A 24,423-nucleotide genomic window follows, 5' to 3' on the forward strand; every position below is an offset into this window, starting at 1 on the left:
GAACTTTAGAAACCACCTTCCGACCTTTACACAAGGAATCACAATGCTCCACCGTCTGACTTAAAGCGATTTGGGAATGACGACAGGTCGCCAACTCAAAACATTGACTCTGTTTCTCTTACTGACCCGCTGAGCTTTTCTCCACGGCATTTCTGTTAAATTTTTCACCGTTAGCCCAAATCTGTACATTTAAACCCGGGATTTTAAGACCTCGCTGATTATTACTACATTTTGTTGAGATTTCTGGGAGCCCCGAATGGAGGTTGCGTAGTAACCCGCCTCCCAGCCCCCGGCCCAGGCGGCCGCCATTGTTGGAGCGGGAGCACATGGCCGCTGGCTGGATGAGGTTACGTGGGGCGTGGGGCAGTGACGTCACCCTTTGCCTCTTATTTGGGAGTGAGGAAGTTGGTAACCCTACTAATACGGGACAAGGGTGGTCCCTTATGGGACAAACCAATTTAGCCCAAAATACGGGATGTCCCGGCTAATACGGGACAGTTGGCAACCTTAGTGCCAGAAGTGATAGTTAAGGCAGAGACTATTGCAACGTTTAAGAAACATTTAGACAGATACATGGATAGACACAAAATGCTGGAGTAACTCAGCAGGAGAGGCAGCATCTCTGGAGAGAAGGAATGAGTGACGTTTCGGGTCGAGACCCTTCTTCTGACTGAGTAGGATCTTTATCTTTATTGTTTCGGGTGCAGATGTGAATGAATCACTTGACTCATGGTCTGAAGAAGGGTCTCGACCCGAAACGTCACCCATTCCTTCTCTCCTGAGATGCTGCCTGACCTGCTGAGTTACTCCAGCATTTTGTGAATAAATACCTTCGATTTGTGCCAGCATCTGCAGTTATTTTCTTACACATGGAATGGCAATGTGACTGACTGTTCTCCCACTCCAGCGGTCAGGGACACCTTGACACTCAGTGTTCCCGCCCACAGCTGGCGTGCATTGGCCACTGCACTGGTGGGTTGCATTGTGATGAGGAGGTGGAGCGGCTTGGTGCGCGGCGCCGTCACTCGGGCCCTCGCCTCTCCTTGCCTGGCCTTGCTTCACCGGGCCGCGGCGCGGCGCTGCGCTGGAGTGCGGGCCTGCCGCTCCTTTGGTCGCCATCGCCATGTTGCGGCCGCCGCTCCGTCCCCTCGGCAACTGCTTCAGGCTGCGGCTCACTGCCGGGGAGGCGCTGCGTCGGCGACGACAACACTCCCTGCACCCGGAGTGGGCCGCTCTGGCCGAGAAACAGCTGAAGGGGAAGAAAGCCGAGGATCTGATATGGAAAACGCCCGAAGGCATCGCCATCAAACCGGTTTATACCAAGCGGGACACGCAGGAGCTTCCCGAAGAACTGCCGGGCGTGTGGCCCTACACCCGGGGCCCCTACCCCACCATGTACACCTACAGGCCCTGGACCATCCGGCAGTACGCGGGCTTCAGCACGGTGGAGGAGAGCAACAGGTTTTACCGGAACAACCTCAAAGGTCAGCTGAGGGCGGCCGCCGGTGCCAATACACAGGGACGGTCTCGACCCGACCCGACCCGTCGCCCATTCCTTCCCCCCAGAGCAGAGATGCTGCCTGTCCCGCTGAGCTACTCCAGCATTTTGTGTCTCTCTTCGGAGTAAATGTTGCCACCTATTGCTGTCACTTAGATTGAAGATATAGCATGGAAATAGGGCCTCGGTCCACCGAGTCCGCCCCGACCATCGATCACATTAGTTCTGAAAACAAAATACACAAAGTACTGGAGTAATTCGGGACCCTTCTTCAGCAGCGTTACTTATCAGTGTTCTCCAGAGATGCTGCCTGACTCACTGAGTTATCCAGCATATTGTCTTTTTTTTAAATAACATTCTTTTACATGTTATTCTTCAGAGCTGTTACTTCAAATTTAGGGTCCACACGTTAATCGCAGTTATTGACGGATGACATCTGTTCTCCAGACTGACCTGTTGATTTATTCCAGCACATTGTCTTTTTTTTGTTTTGTAAAGAGCATCTGCAGCTCCTTGTTTCCACACTATTTTCTATGTTATCCACTCCATACACACAGAGGGCAATTTACAGAGCCCATTTACAATTCTGCACATTATCCAGGAAACTGGCCCATCTCGAGGAAAGAGGGAGAAAGTATAAACTCCACACAGACAGCCACCTGAGGCCAGGATCCATCAGGGTCTCTGGTGCTGTGAGGCAGCAGCTCCGTCATTGTGCAGTCCCTAAATTGTCAAGTAAATTGTCATGGGGCGGGATGCGGAGAGGTTTTGGTGGTGGGGTTGTGGAGGCGAACGAGTGCATTATCGCTGAAGTATGACTTTAAAGGGCACACCAGCTGAAAATACTGCAGTCCCAGTTCCCAAAGCTTTGCAGTTTATTTTCCCTTCCCATGATCGCATCACCTGCAGACTGCCCAAGCCCATCATCCGTCCATGCCCATTATTATGCAAAACAAAGTTTAATTTCATCTTTGATATAAACCAGCATCTGCAGTTCCTCGTAATTACATTTAATTTCATCTGTGCCTGCCAAATTCAACCCTAGCCATGGACATTTGCATGGGCCCCATCGATGCCTGCCTTTTTTTTCAGTTACGTCAAACCGTCCTTGTTCCATGTGTACACTGGCCCAACGCCCAATTCTTTCTCTGCTATGTCAATGACTGCCTCTTGCACTCGCGCAGAACTCATTGAAATCATTAACTTCACCACTAACTTCCACCCTAGCCCCAAATTCACCTGGACTATCTCTGGCACCTCTCTCCCCTTTCTTCATCTCTCTGTCTCCATCACAGAAGGGCAGACGATCAACTGACATCTATAAATCTACTGACTCCCACAGTTATCTGAACTACACTTCTTCCCACCCTGCTTTTTGCAAAGAAGTTATCCCCTATTCTCACTTCCTCCATCTGCTCTACTTGTGCACTATCCATCAAGGCCTACAGGAACTCCCATTTGCCAACCATTTTCAAAATCAGGTGTCATGAATATCCTTAATAGATTTGATATTTAGTCCCACTATTTACCTTTCAATTCAGTGATTTTTGATGTATGTCTGATGCGTCCTTATGTTCAACACACATACCCATAAACGATTCTGATTATTACTCCTTGCTGACATGGATAGACCTTGCAAGCATAAGAATTATAGGACCTGTGTGCATAGAAGCAATACCAAGCAACACTAAATATGTGTAGGAAAGAACTGCAAATGCTTGTTTGCACCAAAGATGGACACAAAATGCTGGAGTAACTCAGCGGGACTACCTGTACCACTACACTACTTAAGATAGATATAAAAAGCTGGAGTAACTCAGCGGGACAGGCATCATCTCTGGAGAGAAGGAATGGGTGACGTTTTGGGTCGAGACCCTTCTTCAGACGTACTCCTTGTTCCCTACCTCCACATGTTTTACTTTATTCATAAAGCTATTGTGCTAAAGCTCTTTGAAAATGCAATAATGTAATGAAAATGTGTTATTTTCATATGAAGTTTGCAAATGTTCTGTTGCTCTTGCTGTGTTTTTATCACGTTGCCATTGTCGCATCTGCGCCTCTGATGTGGAATAATGATTCGGACACAATATTTTACAGGTTACATTCCTTAGTCTCTACATTTATTATCTCTGCCCACCTTGGCCTCCTGCCTTTGCTTACACAGTGCACACACCATTTGACCTTCAAGTCAGCTGATACAAAGGTCAAGATATTTGCATATCATTATCATGACTCATCGTCATGACATCCCTCCTTTACCAGAATTAAACGTTAAATTAATATGTGTTCTTTCTAAAATACTTTCTAAAACAAATGCATTACAACCACAAAAAAATGCATCACAATTGTCTTTTTTTTTCCACAATTAAACAATTCTTTACCCTTAAAAATTATTATGTTGGCTTTATTAGCCAAATACACCATGGCCTATGAAATACTAACTAAATACCTGTACAAATACAACATATTTTTTTTTCCTTTAATACAAATAATAACTTTTAAGCTTCCTTTGCCTCTAAACAAATGTCATATTCATCTGTATAATTACTAAGCAAAATTATAACCTATGACACAAAATCGCCGTATCGCTTGCGGACTCTCCTTTCACGTTTTGGTCTACCAGCTGGCGCAGGAGCATCAGAGCATGTTGAATCTGCCAAGGTGTTGTCATCCAGACGCCGTCTCTGCTCACCACCTGCGTTGCAGCGTGCTTCCTCTGCAACTTTGGTCACCACCTCAGAAATGCTGGCTGTGTCAGGAACACCGGTCCCCACCTCAGGGATGTCGTCTGGCCCCTCTGAATCGGTAGCTCTTGGTGGACTTTGGGCCACCTCGATTCGAGTGTCTCTCGACATGTACTTTTTGACACTCGATACATTCCTCTTGCAGATAACACCTTCTGGAGACTTGACAGTCACCCTGGCGTCGCTCCTCGATACAACATCGTATGGCTGGCAATGGTAAGGAGTGTCTATCTTACCGCCATCATCTCGCCTCACAAGCACATCATCACCAGGCATTATTTCTGAGTGCCTGGTTCCTCGATTCAAGTCGGCATACCATTTTGTCGCACCTGTCTTTTCGGCATCACGGTCTCTCAGGCCCTGGTCTTTCGTGATCTCTCGCACTTCTGGCATTTTAGTGCAAATTTTCCTTCCAAACAAGGCTTCTGCTGGGCTTTTCCCTGTCATTGAGTGAGTGGTCGCCCGATATACAGCTACGTATGGTAGCAGTGCCTCCTTCCAGTTTTTCCCTTCGGCATGGCCGATTTGTGTCCTCTTCTCTATGGACTGGTTTTGTCTCTCTACTTCTCCGTTAGCTTGTGGCCATTTAGGAGTCATCTTGTGATGATGGATGGCCGTGATTCTCGTGTACTCAACAAACGCCTCGGAAACAAACTGTGGCCCATTGTCAGAGTACAATGTAACAGGCAACCGGTGTCTGGCGAAAATATCTGCTAATGCCAGTACAGTCTTTTCTGCTGTAGTTGGCTTCATCACTGCACACTCGTAGTACCTGCTATAGTAGTCTACCACTACCATAATTGATTCACCTGTTGGAAGTGGTCCAAGAAAGTCAACAGCTACGTCAACCCATGGTCCTGTTGGCAACTTTGTACTTCTAATTGGTTCTGGTGGGTTGCTCCTGCTTGTAATTTGGCATCCGTGGCAGGTCTTGACAAAACTTTCAGCATCTCTCTCACAACACTCTGTTCCTCAAATTCTGTTTGTTACTGATGATACCTAAATGTCCTTCATGAGCCAATGACACAATCCTTGGTCGTAGTGCTTGTGGGATCGCAATCTGCTACTTCTCAGAACACACTGACCAATTACACAAAATTCATCTTTTATGGGAACATATGCTTTGTAAGGGTATTGATCCCATTGCCCACTGTGAATACGCTCTGATATCTTTAAGTTCAGGATCATGTTCTGATTCCCTATCGACTTCCTTCATTGTCACGGCTCTTATCATATCATATCATATATATACAGCCGGAAACAGGCCTTTTCGGCCCTCCAAGTCCGTGCTGCCCAGCGATCCCCGTACATTAACACTATCCTACACCCACTAGGGACAATTATTTTTTATACATTTACCCAGCCAATTAACCTACATACCTGTACGTCTTTGGAGTGTGGGAGGAAACCGAAGATCTCGGAGAAAACCCACACAGGTCACGGGGAGAACGTACAAACTCCTTACAGTGCAGCACCCGTAGTCAGGATCGAACCTGAGTCTCCGGCGCTGCATTCGCTGTAAAGCAGCAACTCTACCGCTGCGCTACCGTGCCGCCCTCTTGGCGTTGACTGAATTGCGACGATGCGCACAAAGTTCTCTGCTTCCATCTCTAGCGTGGATGTTGCTCTCAGCTGTTCATCCTTCAAAAGTCTCGACAGCGTGATGTTTGCTTTCCCAACAATGTGGACCACTTTGTACTTGTACTGTTGGAGTCTCAGCACCCAGCGTTCTATTCTGGCACGTGGTTTAGACCTTGTTGAATAGATCACTTCCAGCGGCTTGTGATCTGTAAAGAGTTCAAATTCAATTCAAGTAAGCATGGAACCTTTCACAGGCCCACATTGGTCCCAGTGCTTCTTTCTCTGTTTGAGAATACCTTCTCTCCACGCTGGTTAAAGATCGACTGGCATATGCTATTATTCTGGGTCCATCTACATGTGTCTATACCAGCACTGCTCCCAAGCTGACCGGACTAGCATCTGCTATGACTTTTGTTGGTGCAGCTGGATCATAATATCCAAGGTTTCTGCACTCATTAGACTCTGTTTCAGTGCTTTGAATGCCTGTCTCGGTTCACTACTAAACTGGAACGGTATGCCTTTCCTGGTCAACTTTCTCAGCGGACCTGTCAGTGAAGCAAAATTTGGAATAAATTTTGCACAGTAATTGACCAGTCCAAGAAAGCTCCTCACCTCGATTGCATTCAGAGCTTCACGTGCATCTGCAATAGCTTTGCCGGGTTCAGCCCTTCTCTTATGAGTCTGTGTCCCATGAAATCCATCTCAGAGACGTCAAACATGCGCTTGTCTTCATTCACAATGAGTCCTGCTGCTTGAAGTTTAGTCAACACTAGCTTCAACCTCCTGTCATGCTCTTCATGAATTGATGTATGGATGATGATGTCATCTGATATGTTTGCTGCTCCTGGTACACCCTGAATCACTCTGTGGATTTCGTACTGATAGATCTCATGGGCGGCATTGATTCCAAACATCAGTCTTTTGTACCGACCGGTATAATCCGTAGTGAGTGACAAATGTTGTCACCTCTCTTGACTCTGGATGTAATTCCAATTGGTGATATCCCCACAAGATCAATTTCAGAGAACACTTTACTGATTGATAACTCTTGTAGCACCTCATCAATCGTCGGAATTGGGTGTCTTTCTCTGATTATTACCTCATTGGCTCTCCTCATGTCAACGCACAGTCTGATGTCATCATTGGGTTTTGGCACTATCACTACTGGACTCACCCATGGTGTCGAACGTTCAACTGGCTCAATAATGTCCTCATCAATCAACTCCTTGATTTTAGCTTCTACTTTTCCACGAAGTCCAAATGGCGTTCTCCGCACTGGTTGTGCTTTCGGCTTGACAGTTTCATCAATGGCTAACTTCACTTGCCGGCATTTCAATTTTCCAACCCCTTGGAATAGTGAGTGAAATTCCTGCCTCATGTCATCATATGACTGCACTGAATTGACATGTACTCCGATGTGAAGCACCCCCAGCTCTCGAGCTGTACTTTGACTGAGCAGGGGTTCTCCCTTCTCCTATCATCACGAATTCTGCATCAGTTTTTCTATCTCCGACTTCTACTTTAGCCGTGAAACATCCAATGGACTGCAATGGTTCAGTTGCGGTGTATGGATATAATTTCCTACTACACCTCCTTGATGTGCACTTGATTTTCTGCTGTTTCAAGCATTCCCAAAGTGATTTGTCAATTACGTTGCTGTCGCTACCAGAATCTACAATCACTGGCACTGCAACACCTCCGATGGTCACTGCAACATTCTCGAGATGGCTATCATTCAATGCAAACTGATAATCCCTTTTAACAGCACGCTCACCAGGTTCATCACGGTCCTCATCACTTCCGAAATCACCTTCTATGTGATGGACGTGACCCTTCTTTTTCTGCCAAGGTCTGTCTATCTTGTCACTGGACTTCCCTTTCTTCCTTGCCTTGGAAGATTCACTCTTGTTGTAATCACTTGTCTTGTCCCTGGCCTTACTTTTACATTTCTTTGCAAAGTGATCTTTGTCTCCACACTTCCTACATGTTCTACCTTTTGCCGGACAACATGCATCTTTCCCTATGTGACCCTTGTTGCCACACCTGTAACACTCAACGGCTTACTTCTTGGTCTACCGTAGGACAACCAGTTAACTTGCCCAGTCTTGGAATCTTTCAATTTCATGCTGTGAAATTGTCCTTCAACAGCTTCCAGTGCCGCTGCAATCGATAAAACATCATTAAGGTTTAACTCATTAAGGTTTTTCTAGCAGCCTTCTGAGCTTGTCCGACCTGCAATGCTGGACAACCTGATCCAATATCTGGTTTTCCACATCAGCAGCCACATATTTGCATCCTACAGACACCTGTCTGAGTCTCATCACAACTTGAGCAAAAGCCCACGACTGTTGGCGTAGGCCTCGAATTCCACCAGCCAAGCATTCCACTTCACGCTGACGATCCTCGCGTCACCCATCGGATCGAAGTGTGGGCCTCCGTGAAGTGCTAAGAAATCAGCTCCAGCGACTGCCATTATGCCCTTTTTCTAACCTTTTTCCAGCTCGTAGCCACGGATTCAGAATCGAAAATGTCCAAAATATCCTCGTCGCCAATGTCACATCTTCGCCTCTGATATGGAATAATGATACGGACACAATATTTACAGATTACATTCCTTAGTCTCTGTTTATTATCTCTGCCGACCGTGGCCTACTGCCTTTGCTTAGACAGCGCACACACCATCTGACCTTCAAGTCAGCTGATACCAAGGTCAAGATATTTGCATATCATTATCATGCCTCATCGTCATGACAGCCATTCCAGCAAGTTATGCAAAAATTATATTTTATTTAATGAATACAGGACAAAGCTCTGCTAATTGCATATCCTGTAAGATGCAGCCAGAACTGGCCCGCAATATCATCAGCTATTGCAATATTTTCATTACTTTCTTCTAGGTCAATTAATTAAGTAATTGTAGATTTTTTTATGTTAATCTCAATGTAGACGATCCTCTGACAAATTGAATTCACTTATTCTCTTAAAGCTGGACAACAAGGACTTTCTGTGGCTTTTGACCTTCCCACTCACAGAGGATATGACTCAGACAACCCCCGTGTTCATGGAGATGTTGGAATGGCAGGGGTTGCAATAGACAGTGTGGAAGATATGAAGTTGCTGTTTGATGGAATTCCCTTGGAAAAGATGTCTGTTTCCATGACAATGAATGGTGCAGTGCTGCCAGTCTTGGCGATGTTTATTGTGACAGGACAAGAGCAAGGTGTACCTGAAGAAAAGTTAACTGGCACCATTCAGAATGATATACTGAAAGAATTCATGGTCAGGAACACTTTCATTTTTCCACCTGAACCTTCCATGAAGATTATAGCTGATATATTCCAGTATACTGCAAAAGTGAGTGTTTTTTTGTTGGTATGGCATAAATATTTTATTCAAATAATGCTGTATAGGAATGTAGTTAATCTTTTCGAAGTTCGTGTTCTTTACGTCTCACTGGCCCAAATATGGATGTCACAAATATGTAAAAATCACAATTAAAACCCTGCAGCTGCTGGAAACCTAAAATAAAAACACAAATGGTCTGCAGTTCTGGCTGTAACTGTGGACAGATAGAGGGAGTTGATATTTTACATTCATTGGTGGGTCTTTGACCTAAAACGTATCTCAGTTTCTCTTTTCGCAGATGCAGGCTGACCCGCTGAGTGCTTTCTGTTTTTATTTTGTAAGATCACATCCGATCTGTGAATTAACTTCATTTACTGCCTTATTTATGTAGTCTTTATTATCTCTACTTCTCTAAAATGTACCAACTGCATTTTAAAATTCCCAATTGATTCAACCTCAAAATGTCAGGAAGAGTGTTTCAGATGTCCATTGCCCACCATGTGAATTGTTTCCTGATATAAGAACTGAATTGAGTAGTTCTGAAGTTAAGATTGATGTGCCCTCATTAGGATCGTGCACACCTCTGGAAATGGTATCTGACTACATTTTAGGTATTTTTGATCATCTTAATGAGATTGTTTTTTTCAACTTCAGTACTTGAAGATTTACAACCTATGCAGTCTATACAACATAAATTAACATTCTTCCCCACAAATCATTTTGGAAAATCTAAATTTCATCTCTTTGAAGCAAATGTATATTCTTTGAAATGGGATGCAGTGCAGATTTCCACTATGATTGCATTTCCAGGAGTCTTTAATTTTATTTTTCATCAAGTCACCAAGATGAGGATTCTCTCTTCCAAGAAATTCCTAGTCATAGAGTGATAGTGTGGAAACAGGTTATTCGGCTCAACTTGCTCAACGTGTCCCAGCTACACTAGTCCCACCTGCCTGCGCTTGGTCCATATCCCTCCAATCCTGTCCTATCCATGTACCTGTCTAACTGTTTCTTAAACGTTGGGATAGTCCCAGCTTCATCTACCTCATCTGGCAACTTGTTCCATGCACCCACCACCTTTGTGTGAAAAAGTAATCCTTCAGATTCCTAATTAAATCTTTTCCCCTTCACCTTGAACCTATGTCCTCTGGTCCTCAATTCCTACTCTGGGCAAGAGACTGTGCATCTACCTGATCTATTCCTCTCATGATTTTGTACACCTCTATAAGATCATCCCTCATTCTGTGCTCCAAGGAGTAGAGACCCAGCCTACACAACCTCCGCTCACACTCTCTAGTCCTGGCAACATCCTCGTAAATCTTCTCTGAACCCTTTCATGCTTGACAATATCTTTCCTATAATATGGTGCCCAGAACTGAACACAATATTCTAAATGTGGTCTCACCAACATCTTATACAACTGCAACATGACCTCCCAACTTCTATACTGAATACTCTGACTGATGAAAGTCAATGTGCCAAAGCCTTTTTGACCATCTTATCTACCTGTGACTCGACCTTCAAGAAACCGTGCACCTGCACTCCTAGATCTCTCTGCTCTACAACACTCCCCAGAGACCTACTCATTCACTGTGTAGGTCCTGCCCTTGTTAGATGTCCCAAAATGCAATACCTCACACGTCTCTGTATTAAATTCCTCAGCCCACCTGGCCAATTGATTCAGATCCTGCTGGAATCTTTCACAACCACTATCTGCAAAACCACCCACTTTGTATCAACAGCAAACTTGCTAATCTTGCCCTGTATGTTCTCATCCAAATCATTGATGTAGATGACAAACAGTAACGGGCCCAGCACCAAATTCTGAGGCACACCACTAGTCACAGGGCTCCAGTCTGAGAAGCAACCTTCCATCATCACCCTCTGCTTCCTTCCTCGAAGCCAATTTGCTATCCATTCAGCTATCTCTCCTTGGATCCCATGCGATCTAACCTTCCAGAGCAGCCTACCATGCAGAACCGTATCAAATGCCTCACTGAAATCCATGTATACAAACATCTACAGCTTTGCCCTCATCGACCTTTTTGGTCGCGTCTTTAAAAAAACTCAATCAGATTTGTGACACACGAGCTCCCATGTACAAAACCATGCTGACTATCTAATCAGCCCTTGCGTGTCCAAATATCTGTATAACCTATTCCTCAGAATACTCCCTAGTAACTTTCCAACTACAGGTCAAGCTCACTGGCCTATATTTCCCAGAATTTTGCCTGCAGCCCTTCTTGAAAAGAGGCACAACAGTTGCCAGTCTTCCGGCACCTCTCCTGCATTTAAGGACGACTCATAAATTTCATCCAGGGCTCCCGCAATTTCCTTTCTGGTTTCCCACAATGTCCTCCGATATATCTGATCAGGCCCTGGAGATTTGTCTACCTTCATACACGATAGTGCCTTCAGTACTTCTTTGACGGTAACACTGACTTCTGTCAAGCCACTTCCATTTACTGCCCCAAGTTCCTCCGTCCTGTCTTTCTCCTCGGTAAATACAGAGGAGAAATACTCATGAGGACCTTGCCCATCTCCTGTGGTTCCACACAGAGGTGACAGTTTTGATTCCTGGGAGGTCCCACTCTCTCTCTAGTTACCCTTTTCCCTGGCCCTTTTTTGCCCTTCTGATCTCCTTATTCAGTTTACTCCTTAGTTCCTGAAACTCCACCAGGGATGCACTTGATCCCAGCTGCATATACCTGTCCCATGCATCCTTCTTGTTTTTGACCAATGCCTCAATTTCCCTCATCAGCCAAGCTTCCTTACGAATACCTGCTTTGCCCTTCACTCTAACGGGGATGTACTTATCCTGAGCTTTTGTCAGCACACTTTTAACAACATCCCTACTTGGCCGATGTTCCTTTCCCCTCAAATAACCTGCTCCAGTCGATTTGAGCGAAACCTCTCATACCCTTAAAGTTGACCTTGCCTCAGTTGAGCATTTTAACACATGGGCTCCCTCTGCCCCTATCCTTAACTATCTTAAACCTAATCGAACTGTGGTCGCTAGTCCCAAAAGGCTCCTCCACAAACACTTCATTAACTTGCCCTTCCCAATTTCCCAATACTAGATTCAGTGTTACCCTCTCATACTGCTTGATAATACTCTCCTGAACGATTTTGAGGAATTGCACCCCATTTAAACTCTTCACACTATGATTTTCCCAGTCAATATTGGGAAATTTTAAAATTCCCTACTGCAACAGCCTTATTTGACCAGCAGCTGTCTGCAATCTCCTGGCATATTTGTTCTTCTAATTCCCATTGACTATTCGGGGGTCTGTAGTACACCCCCAACAAGGTGATCATCCCTTCCTTGTTCCTCAGCTCCGCCCATACAGCCTCACTAGATGAACTGGCCGTAATGTCACCTCTGACCACTGCCGTGACACCCTCCTTAATCAACAATGCAACCCCCGCTCCTCCTCTTTTTCCCTCACTCCTGTCTCTCCTGAAGCTCCTGTACCCCGGAACATTGAGCTGCCAGTCCTGCCCCTCCCCAAACCAGGTTTCAGTAATGGCTACAACATCCCAGTCGCTTCTACCTATCCAAGCCCTAAGCTCATATGCCTTACCCATCAGACCCTTGCATTAAAATACGTGCAGTTTAAACCAACCCTCCTTCCTCGCTCTCTGCCTTTCACCTGCCCATTCTGTCCACTAACCTTTCCCTCACCACCCTCTATACCAACCTTAACTCTCACCTGCCTCTGTCCTGTATGAGATCCAACCCCTCTGCCAATCTAGTTTAAACCCTCTCGCGTAGCATTAGCAAACCTGCCCGCCAGGATGTTGGTATCCCTCCAGCCAATATTATAGAAGATTTGCTGACACCTGAATAAAAAAAATAAGAAAGTTTAAAGTTTTGTACAGAAGTCATTGTATTAAGTATTAAGATATGGGTTAGAATTAAATGTTTTGTAAACTGGCTGTTTGATTTATTAGAACCTACATTTGGGTTTCAGTGATGTTGGACGGACTGAGTAACAGGTGAAAAATAACTTAGAAAAGATGCATCAAGGGTAGATGTGAATCACAAATCAGCCATTTAAAAAAATAATCTGGTGTCCAGTTGTGATATTATTTATAGTTTGTGCTCCATCTCAAATGACTACTCTGGTGGGATAACAAAGCAGGGAAAACAAATAGCAAGTTTTTTAAGCTTCAAATTTTATCATGAATGGCGCTGATTTTTTTAATTAAAAAGTGGTTAAATGGGTGAAGAAAGAACCCCATGATAGACTCAACTAATAGACTAAATGTAGACTCAAATCTAATTACCCTACAGCACTGAGGTTGAATGTTTTTATTTTATACGGTTGCTTTCTTTTTCTGCAGTATATGCCCCGATTTAACTCAATTTCTATCAGTGGATATCACATTCAAGAAGCTGGTGCTGGTGCTGTTTTGGAATTGGCTTACACAATAGCCAATGGTTTGGAGTACTGCAGGACTGGTATCGAAGTTGGACTTAACATTGATGAATTTGCTCCAAGGTAATATTTAATAAACCATTGTTATACTTAAAATTAAATGAAAATTACTTATCCATTCTCAAGTTACTTGCTGCTTTTGTAAATCATGCATTATGTCATGTAATTTAAGATATTTTAGTTTACTTTTATTTTCATAAGCATATATTCAGAAATGAGAAGAGTTGTAATCAGTGGGATCATAGACCATTATTATTGGTTCTTGCAAAAGGTTGCTCACTGTTAAATTCTCCTTTTGATTGTAAATATTCAGTAGTGAAGAAAAATGTCATACTGTATTTTCTGATGTTGCAGTACTATTAAATCAATTAAATTATGTTAATGCATTTGCTATTGTTGTACAACAGGCGGCCCTTTTGATTCTATAATAGCTTGTTAGACAGTCCCAGTCAAAGATCACTTGTTTTCACTCCAATTTGCTTGCTTCTCAGTGATCATTGTTGGTCATGTGGGAGCCACAGACTCCACCACAGATGGAGCAGATGCTTGTCAGGATTGATGGATGGGTGAAGTTGTACTCTCTTTCTGCCTATGTTCTCCCAGTGCTTGGACATGAGATTCATAATGCATTCTCCAATGTGTCATAGACCAATGGTTAACAGGAGTTTTCGAGGAGACTTTGGTAATGACATTGAATCTTTTACTCTGAGCACCAGGCAATCTCTTTTCACAAGGGTTTGGAATAGAATGTGATTCATAAATCTGGTGTTGGGCATCAGACTTGGGGCCTTCCAAACAGAGCAAACTGAAGATGGGTCCTGACCCGAAACATCACTTATCCATGTTCTTCAGAGATGCTGCCTGACCTGCTGAGTTACGCCAGCACTTTGTGTCTTTAATTCGGATCTCATTTTGGGGTTTGGAGAGGATGCTGACTTTGGGTCATTTATCCAGTTGTTTTTTGGAGAATATGATTGAAAACACATCAAATTGCAATATGCATTCCAATTCACTGGCTCAGTTTAGTTTAGAGATACAGCGTGGAAACAGGCCCTTTGGCCCACTGAGGAAGTGCCGACCAGCGATCCCTGCTCATTAACACTATCCTACACACACCAGGGACAATTTACATTTTTATACCAAGCCGATTAACTTACATATCTGTACGTCTTTGGAGTACGGGAGGAAACCGAAGATCTCAGAGAAAATCCACGCGGTCACAGGGAGAAAGTACAAACTCCGTACCGACAGCACCCGTAGTCGGGATCGAACCTGGGTCTCCGGCGCTGTAAGGCAGCAATTCTACCACTGCGCAACCATGCCGCCCTTCTGAAATGATCAGTGTTTTTTTTTTTCCCCAGCCCTTGACTCAGCACATTTTACAGATTAATGATTGATTTGTTGATCTGTTCTATTTACAATAGCATGTTCACCAAAAATTATAGCATTTTAAGTAGTTATTGGAGGCAGTTGAAAACAGAACTATTTCAAAAAATTAATTTATTATCTTTCTTTTGCAGGCTTTCTTTCTTCTGGGGAATTGGAATGAATTTTTACATGGAAATAGCAAAGCTGAGAGCAGCTAGACGCCTCTGGGCAAATTTAGTAAAAGAAAAATTTAATGCTCAGAATTCAAAGTCTCTACTGCTGAGAGCACATTGTCAGACCTCTGGTTGGTCCCTTACTGAGCAGGTAAGTGTGCATCTTAGAGGGACACTTGGACATCTTATTGCAGATATGAACAATATGTTGAGACGAGACTTTCACTGTTGACTATAAATACCCTATATTCCTTCCTTCTTTACAATGGAGAGTGTATTTTGGAGCTAAAATAAGACACCCGCTGGAAATGTGTTGCAGGTCTGAGAGAATGTGGGTTGAAAGAAACATTTATTGTTTTAGTTCAAAGTCCTTTTCTCGGAAAAAAGATCAGATTCTCTGAACAAATGTTTCAAAATTCTAAATTCTCAGTGGTTGACAAGATGAAATAGAAAAGACCGAGTTTGGTCTTATGGTCAGACCGAGTTTGTTTTGATATCCCGTATCCTGGATTTATAAATTCACTGGCTTTAACCAGTTAGTGTAAATGTTGATATCATACCTTTACCAGAGATGGGATTAGATCTGACCATAATTTTTAAAAACTTGGAATAAGGCCTTTATTGTTGAATGTCAAGCCAGAGATTTAACAGTTCTTGAAATTGTACCCAGAAATATCTATTCTCCTTCTTGAACATGACTGGAGCATTCAAGAATCAAAAACAAAGTTCCCTGTGTTACAAATATCTGAGAAACATTGGCAGTTCCAAACAGGGTTTGAACAGGACATAAATGCACAAGTGTTAAATCTAGTCCTTCTCTGAAAACTTGGATGGTATCATCATAAACTGACCTCAACACAATTCCAATAGTGATATCTCTTGACTCATCTCCAAAAAAAGCTATGCAGTGTCTTATGAACCTGGGATTAATTTATTAGAAGCAGTATATTTGGGGACTTAAAAGTAGGAATATTCTTAAGCTCATGAATATCTCCTAATAATTCTGCCCATAGTATATTTCTCCAAAGTAATTGACAGAGGAGTTATTCTTTTGCACTTTTAACATTTTAGTTAAGAGGTACAGTGAGATAGTCTTTCAGCCCACTGAGTCCATGCTGACCAGTGATCACCTAGACACGTCTTCTAGATCTACACACTAGGGGCAATTTACAGAAGCCCACTTACCTACAAACCTGAACGGTTTTGGAATATGGGAGGAAACTTGAACACCTGGAGAAAAACACACGCAGTTACAGGGTGATTGAAAATCCACACAGACGGCACCCATAGTTAGGATCGAACCTGGGTCTCTGGCACTGCGAGGCAGCAGTTCTACCGTTGTACCACAGTGCCACCCTAATAACATATTTGTTAAAATGATGAAACAACTGAAGATATTGGCTCACAAAAACATGAGACACAAATTGCTGGAGTAACTCAGCGGGCCAAGCAGCATCGCTGGAGAACATGGATAGGTGCTTCTCTCAGGTCGAAACACTTCAGACTGATTGTGGTTGGGAGAGGAAAGAAAGCTGGAACAGAGGAGTTACAGGACAAAGCCTGACAAGTCATACACTGATGAGCCAAAACGTTATGACCACCTGCCTAATATGCTGTTGGTCCTCCGTGTGCCACCAAAACAGCGCCGACCCGCCGACGCATGGACTCTACAAGACCCCTGAAGGTGTCCTGTGGTATCTGGCACCAAAACATTAGCAGTAGATCCTTCAAGTCCTGTAAGTTGCGAGGTGGAGCCGACGTGGATTGGACTTATCGATCCAGCATATCCCACGGATGCTCAATCGGATTGAGATCTAGAGAATTTGGAGGCCAGGGCAACACCGTAAACACTTCATCATGTTCCTCAAACCATTCCCGAACAATGTGTGCAGTCCACATTATCCTGCTGAAAGAGGCCACTGCCATCTGGGAATACCATTGCCATGATGGGGTGTACCTGGTCTGCAACGATGTTTAGGTAGGTGACACATGTCAAATTGACATCCACATGAATGGCCGGACCCAGGGTTTCCCAGCAGAACATTGCCCAGAGCATCACAACTCCCTCCCCCGGCTTGTCGTCTTCCCACAGTGCATCCTGGTGCCATCACTTGCCCAGGTAAATGGCGCACATGTACACGGCCATCCACATGATCTAAATGAAAATGGGACCAGATGACCTTCTTCCACTGTTCCAAGGTCCAGTTCTGACACTCGCGTGCCCAATGTAGGCGCTTGCGACGGTGGTCTTTACTCCTGCCCATTTCTGCATCCAACACATCAAGAACTGACTGTTCACTTGCGGCCTAATATATCCCACTCCTTGACAGGTTCCATTGTAACAAGATAATCAATGTTATTCACTTCACCTGTTAGTGGTCATAATGTTTTGGCTCATCGGTGCAGTTGGATGCACACTAGGTCCCGACTTGAAACGTCGCCTATTCATGTTCTCCAAAGATGAGTTACTCCAGCACTTTGTGTCTTTTAAAAAAAAAGTAATAACACTGTTTATTTGTTCATATCTGTTGTTTCAATTTCAGGATCCACACAACAACATTATTCGCACAGTTATTGAGGGAATGGCAGCCGTGTTTGGAGGAACTCAGTCACTGCATACTAATTCTTTTGATGAGGCATTAGGTTTACCAACAATACAAAGCTCTCGGATTGCCAGGAATACTCAGATCATCATCCAGGAGGAATCTGGCATCCCAAAAGTTGCAGATCCTTGGGCAGGTTCATTTATGATGGAGTCTCTAACTAATGAGGTGCATGATGCTGCTTTAGAGGTCAGTTTATCTAAGCACTGTTTGTCAGCAAACATATCAGTGAATTAAATGCTGCATATAAGTTATTATATTTTGAAATATTACATTTTTACAGGAAAATAATTGGGGTTATGGAGCACTAAAATAATGTGTTTTGACAATAACTTTCATAAGTAACAGTTTTAAAGCAGGAAATCTTTAGCTAAAGTTCTTACATAAACAAAGTGCTTTAAGTGCTGTACTGTACTTCACAGAAGTAGTGTTGATCAGCCAGCATCTGTGGGAAGAAAAACAAAGCTTATGTTTCAGATCAAGGACCTGCCATCAGAACTGTTAGAGATAAAGCAATTTTCAAGAAGCAGAGAAAGGAGAGCCAAAGAGCACGCAAAGTAAGCTCAGAGGAAGGTGGAAGAGATTAATTGGCTGATAGTTTTCAACATTAAGGGTGCATTGTTTTTGCAACCCATGCCCCTTCCACTCTTGCCACCCCCATCTATTCACCTTGGTCCGTTCAGGAAAATTTGCATCAAAAAATATTTTAAACATTCATGGCTAATACCCCTCGTATCTGCCTGATGATGAATCCCAACCTAAAACGTTGCCTATCAACATCCTCCAGAGATGCTGTCTGACCCGCTGAGTTATTCCAGCACTTTGCGTTCGACGCAAGTTTCCAGCTTCCAGTTCCTTGTATCTATGCCTGTTATTTTCTCTTCAGACGTGAGAGATACAGCATGGGAACAGTCCCTTTGGGCCACAGACCAGCGATCCCACTCGTGAGGGACAATTTTTACAACTTACCGAAGCCAATTAACGTCTTACGTCTTTGGAGTTTGGGAGGAAACCTGAACACCTGGAGAAAACCCACATGGTCACAGGGAGAATGTACAATAATTTTGTTCAATAACCAATCAAATCCAGTGCCACACTATAATCTAACAAAAATTTTGTTAACACGGACCTCGTCTAACAATGAAGTTGTGTTCACTTATAGCTTATTAATGAGATTGAAGATATGGGTGGAATGGCTAAAGCAGTAGCTGATGGCCTACCCAAACTTCGTATTGAAGAATGTGCAGCGAGAAACCAAGCAAGGATTGACTCTGGTAAGCTAAGTAAAATCTACTAATCTTTTATTTGGTGCTGAAAGGAAAATAGTGGACAAAAGGTGGGAAACAAATAGCCTAAATATGTTTTTTTTTTCAATTTAATTTATTAATTTTAGAATTTAATTCAAATTTTTTTTAAACTTGTACCATGTCTATTTGGTTTTCATAAAATTGGCTCAACATTCAAAAGATGGACATTTTAGAAGAAAATGCATTAGGAATATATTACATCTTTGCACGAGTTGCAGTTAATACTTTTTTAGTGGATTCAATAAAGCAAAAATATTAATAGACAGCATTCATTTAAATACACATGCTAGTTTAGCTTATTATTGTCTCTTGTACTAAGTTACATTGAAAAGCTTTTTTGTTGCATGCTATCAATCAGTGAGAAGATTATACGTGGTTACAGTCAAACTGTCCCCAGCGTACAGACACAGGATAAAGGGTATAACATTTAATGCAAGATAAAGTCCAGTAAAGTACGATTAAAGAAAGTGTGAAAGTGTTCAATGAGGTAGATGGGAGGTCAGGAATGCTCTCTTGTTGGCAATAGGTTGATTCAGTTGCCTGATAACAGCTGAGAAGAAACTGTCCCTGAATCTGGAGGTATGCATTTTCAAACATGGTTCAATGGTCCTATATTGTCCGAGGTACAGTGAAATTTGATTTACCATACAGTCATACCAAAAAAGCAACAAGATAGAAAACTACATAAAGATTAAACATAAACAGCGTGTGAGAATCCCCAGGGCACACAGCATAAGCGGAGACCCACAGCCATCAGTTTAATGTCCGGGCCATACACACTCTCCTTCACAGTGATGTGACCAGAGTTATACTGACCGCTGTCACTCTCTCTGCATTCCCTGTCCGCCCGAACAGTCAGAAAGCCGTCCACACTCGCACTAGACTCCGGGATGTGCTCATGGCCCGATGTCCCTGTAAACACCGAGATCACTGCACTTACGGCAATCCCTCCGAGTCCCCACCAGCGCAGGCAGCACGTCCATCTTGTTTTTCGGCGACCTCCCATTCCCCACTGTGATGGAAGGCAAATAACTTTTACCTTATTCCTCCTTCTGTACCTCTTGCCTGAAGGGACAGAGGTTTCAGTGGAAGTAGACTGGCTTGGGAGTGAATGGGAGTAAAATCAGCAATTGCTAGAAACACTTCAGAAATCAGCACTGCTAGAAACAGGTCAAGTAGCATTCTGAGGAAAGAGAATAGGGGTAACTTTTCAGACCCTCCGGAGTCTAGTCAAAGGCCTTTGACCTGAAATTATAATTATTTCCCTTTTTTACAGACACTGCCTGATCCGAGTGTTTTCTGTCTCTAGATTTCCAGCATCTGCAGATTTTTCCTTAGTCAAAAACCCCCGAGAAAAGTATGGAATATTTTTAATGGCAAGGTTTTGAAAGGTGTTGAAGTGAAGTGCACAGGTACTTTGTCCATGTGCATGTACAAGAGAATTTGAGATTTTACTGGAATTATATAGAGCCCTGATAAAACTGCACCTGAAATACTGTTTATAGGTCTGGTTTCCCTAACTAATAAAACAATGGAGACGCAAGGAATTTCAGATTCTGCAATCTTGTGTCGAACACAAGGTACAAGAGTAGTCAGTGGGTCAGGCAGCATCTCTGGAGGACATGAATAGGTGACGTTTTCGGACAGTTCAGTCTACTAAAACATAGTACTTAGACGGAGTCTAGTAAAGGTTCCATTGATTTCTGGAACAAGAGAAATTTTGTCCCACATGTCTATTAGAATGAGAGGTGACCAATTGAAACATGCATAATTCTTAAGGGATTTGAAAGGGAAGGTGCAGTGTTGATGACTCCACTGGTTGTGTTTAGAACTTTGGTTCACATTCTAGAAAAATAGGTTCAGCAATTTAGGGCCAAGGCAAAAATACATTTCTTCATTCAGATGGTAGTGAATCTTTAGAATTTTCTACCCGAGAAGGCTAAGGTGGTTCAATCACAGCGTATAATCAGGACACATTTTTGAACAATAAAGGAATCAAGGGATCTGCAGGTAGTACGAAGTGAGGTACAAGATCGGTCAAGATCATCTTGACAGGTCAAGAAAGCACAAGAGGCCCAGTGGATGACATTTATTAGGTATTCTAATTCAAAGCATGTCAATAAAATAATTTTAGCCAAGGTTCATTCAATTATAATAATTTATAGAAACTTGAGACATCAGAATAACCAATGCTGTTGATACTAGTTTGGTTTATTTTGCTGGTGTGATAAATAGAGCCTTTGAATTTTTATAGTGCTCTGTTCAGTGTGTCATTCATTTGTAAACTTGGCAGTATTGATTGCCTTTTTAAATGACTACCAAGTGTCAGAATAAAGGCTAGTGAAAATAAACTTCCTTGAAAGATATTTTAAAGTTTATAGGTTTCAAAATCTGCGATAATACTAGTAAATTTGATGTTGAAGTTTAGACAGCTTTGCAGCTTTTATATAAAATTGAGAATATTATGTTCTTTTGAGGAGTAACTGAATGTTGACTCTTTCCCGTTATTGCATAGGTACTAATGTAATTGTTGGGGTAAACAAATACCGTCTGGAAAAAGAAGAGCCTGTTGAAGTGTTAATTATAGACAACAGTGCAGTACGTGAACAACAGATTGCAAAACTAGAAAAGGTAAACGTTTCAAAGTTGCTGCAATGTGTAGCGCTGTAGCATAATCCTGACAAGTAGCTTATTACTTCATTATATTTAATGGATGCAAGTTCAAGCTATAAAATCCTGTGGAAAATTGCTGACCTTGGGAAGACTGACTCTGTAATGAGTGTATGCTATCTGCTTAGACATGCTTTTCTGCTGACCGCTAGGAAAGCATAATATGCAGAAGGAACATCGGACAGAGTGACATTAGCAAAGTTGAAAAGCGAAGTTGACAAAACAAAATTTTGATCCTTTCCTGTGGCTTGGGAGATGACTGGTGCATATGGTGTGACGCTAAACAAATTATTTCTCATCATGCTGGTTTTGTGCTGAAGGTGTATTTGTTGATGTGCACAGTTGTTGGTGGTTTCATTCTCACATTTTGAGTCTGAGTAGCCCAATTTTATCTGCTTCATTTTAACATGTTGATTCTGTAAATTAATAGCATTGATGAAAAACTATTCTGGGAATTGTATTAAATTCATTAATAATGTGTTTCATTTGTAGTGGTTTTAACTTTTACATCCATTCAGATTTAGATTTTGGACTTATGCTTAGTTTATGGATGATTGATTTACTTTTTTATGTTCTTAGTATTTAATTATATGAATGTGAAGTGAACAATTATCTCAAAACTCTTATGTAACCAATTCCTTTTTAAGTCACGATTGAATCTGGTTCCACCATACTTTGGGCAGTGTAATCTGGATCTATAAAACTATTTAAAAATGCCCTTATCTCATTTCTATTTCTTTTGCCAGTACACTTAAATCGGTATTTTTGCTTGGTATTGTATCTCGTCTTGATCTGTGTGAGAACAGTTTTATTTCTCTGCGGGGGATGGGGTACGTACAAGGCAGTGACCACAAGCTAGGTTATCTGCAGATGTTGTGGCTTGCAAGCTAATTTATGTTGCTCCCTGATTAGACTGGTGGATGCCACCTCCAAACAACTGTTAACTAATGGATTAGTGTCACGTGAGTAACAAATTATGAGCCTCTTGTACGGCAAGTATGTGTTCTTGAGATTTTCCATCCCTGTGCCCATAGCATGAAATGTCTCTTGACAGTATCTTTTGCTAATGTGCCAAATGCAAGTTCATGCTGTCCAAATTGGAAAATTAATTTCTGGTGCATTTAAAATTATGTGAGTGGTTCAATGCACTCCTTCCCTTCTGAAGAAGGGTCTCGACCCGGAATGTCACCCATTCATTCTCTCCTGAGATGCTGCCTGACCTGCTGAGTTACTCCAGCATTTTGTGAATAAATACCTTCGATTTGTACCAGCATCTGCAGTTATTTTCTTACACTCCCTCCCTTAAGATCTGTTACACTTGCAAAGCCACCTGGTTTTCACACATACATGCAATTTCCATGGAACTAGGGTAAAGGTGATCTCAAACTGTGATCCTGTCTAACGAATAAGAATTTTTCTGCAAAGATCCTGACAGGTGATGTATATTCTCTGGAAATTTTATCTCTATTTATTTTAATTGGCTTTGTATTGGATAAAGATTTACTCTTTGATAAAGAAAGTGAATTTACTGCGAAAAGAAAGTTGATGGACTGAAGCAAAGAATATTTATATCTCAATTATTATCCTTTGGAAATGGATTATTGATCAGGGTTAGGAAGCATAATGCACAATGTAAATATTTATTTTCTTCCACTCAGTTAAGAGCAACCAGACGTCAAGCAGCAGTTGAGCAGTGCCTGGTCGCCATCACAGCATGTGCACAGTCTGGCGAGGGAAATCTGCTGGAACTTGCGGTGAAAGCTGTTCGTGAAAGGTAAGGCTCAGCTTCCTTATCCGAAAATAAATAACTTGTCTGATGGTATCCCACCTAGGTTTGAATCACTGGGCTCATTTGTGGAATTTAAATGCATCTTTGTGTTGCAACTTTTAAATCATATACAATTTTATTCAATTTTCATAGATTTAAACTTTAAAATGTAAATAACTTTAAAAACATAACACCGATTATAATGAAACTTCTTCCATTAGCCCCAAAGGGACGACGGTGAGTAAGGTGGGCCTAAAATTGTCGCGCTTTCGTGTACCATTTTGGCAGTAGTTCAGGAACAAATAAACAAACAAACGAGAGTATTAGTATATAGATGTCATAAGTGATAGGAGCAGAATTAGGCCATTCGGCCCACCAAGACTACTCTGCCATTCAATTATGGCCGCTCTATCTGTCCCTCCTCACCCCATTGTCCTGCCTTCTCCCCATAACCCCTGACACCCCTGATGTCCTGAAACGGAACAATTACATTTTTACTTGCAGCCAATTCTACACAAAAATATGATCAATCCTCAGTTGCCACCCAAAATTGATGCCGTGCCAGCTGGAGCATCCAGGTCGTCTGACCAAAGCAGTCGACTAAATTTTTAACTTCAAGCCTCGTTTTCTTACCATTGAGAGGCATTGGTTCATTAATGCAGCTCACTGGCCTTGGGAAAGTGAGTGATCTGCTGGCTCCTACACTGAATTAACTGGGATCAGACCTTGGGGTGGGTGGTGATCTGGGGTGAATCGAGCATTGGCTGGTAATAGTCCACAGTATTCTTTGTTAGACTAGCATGAGCCATCTTGCTCCTGGTGAACCCCCATAAATTTTACCAAAGGTTTGTTGCCTTTTCTTTCTAACCATCAATGGTCCCTTACTGGTTTAAGCTACTCAAGTGCGTTACCAAACTTCTCCAG

General features: G+C 42.6%; 1 protein-coding gene across 1 annotated transcript in view; it reads left to right on the plus strand.

Moving 5' to 3' along the window:
• The first annotated feature begins 1,014 nt into the window (after positions 1-1,014).
• mmut (methylmalonyl CoA mutase) overlaps positions 1,015-24,423 on the plus strand; it is a 30,522-nt gene continuing 7,113 nt past the window's right edge. The window contains exons 1-8 of the mRNA XM_078399473.1: positions 1,015-1,484; positions 8,810-9,177; positions 13,516-13,673; positions 15,131-15,302; positions 17,695-17,943; positions 18,917-19,028; positions 21,577-21,692; positions 23,390-23,505. Of these exons, the coding sequence (XP_078255599.1) occupies positions 1,124-1,484; positions 8,810-9,177; positions 13,516-13,673; positions 15,131-15,302; positions 17,695-17,943; positions 18,917-19,028; positions 21,577-21,692; positions 23,390-23,505 (1,652 nt within the window). The 5' untranslated portion in view covers positions 1,015-1,123. The remainder of the gene's footprint in view (positions 1,485-8,809; positions 9,178-13,515; positions 13,674-15,130; positions 15,303-17,694; positions 17,944-18,916; positions 19,029-21,576; positions 21,693-23,389; positions 23,506-24,423) is intronic.

The sequence above is a fragment of the Rhinoraja longicauda genome, chromosome 5, assembly GCF_053455715.1.
Source record: "Rhinoraja longicauda isolate Sanriku21f chromosome 5, sRhiLon1.1, whole genome shotgun sequence".
NCBI lineage: Eukaryota > Metazoa > Chordata > Chondrichthyes > Rajiformes > Arhynchobatidae > Rhinoraja > Rhinoraja longicauda.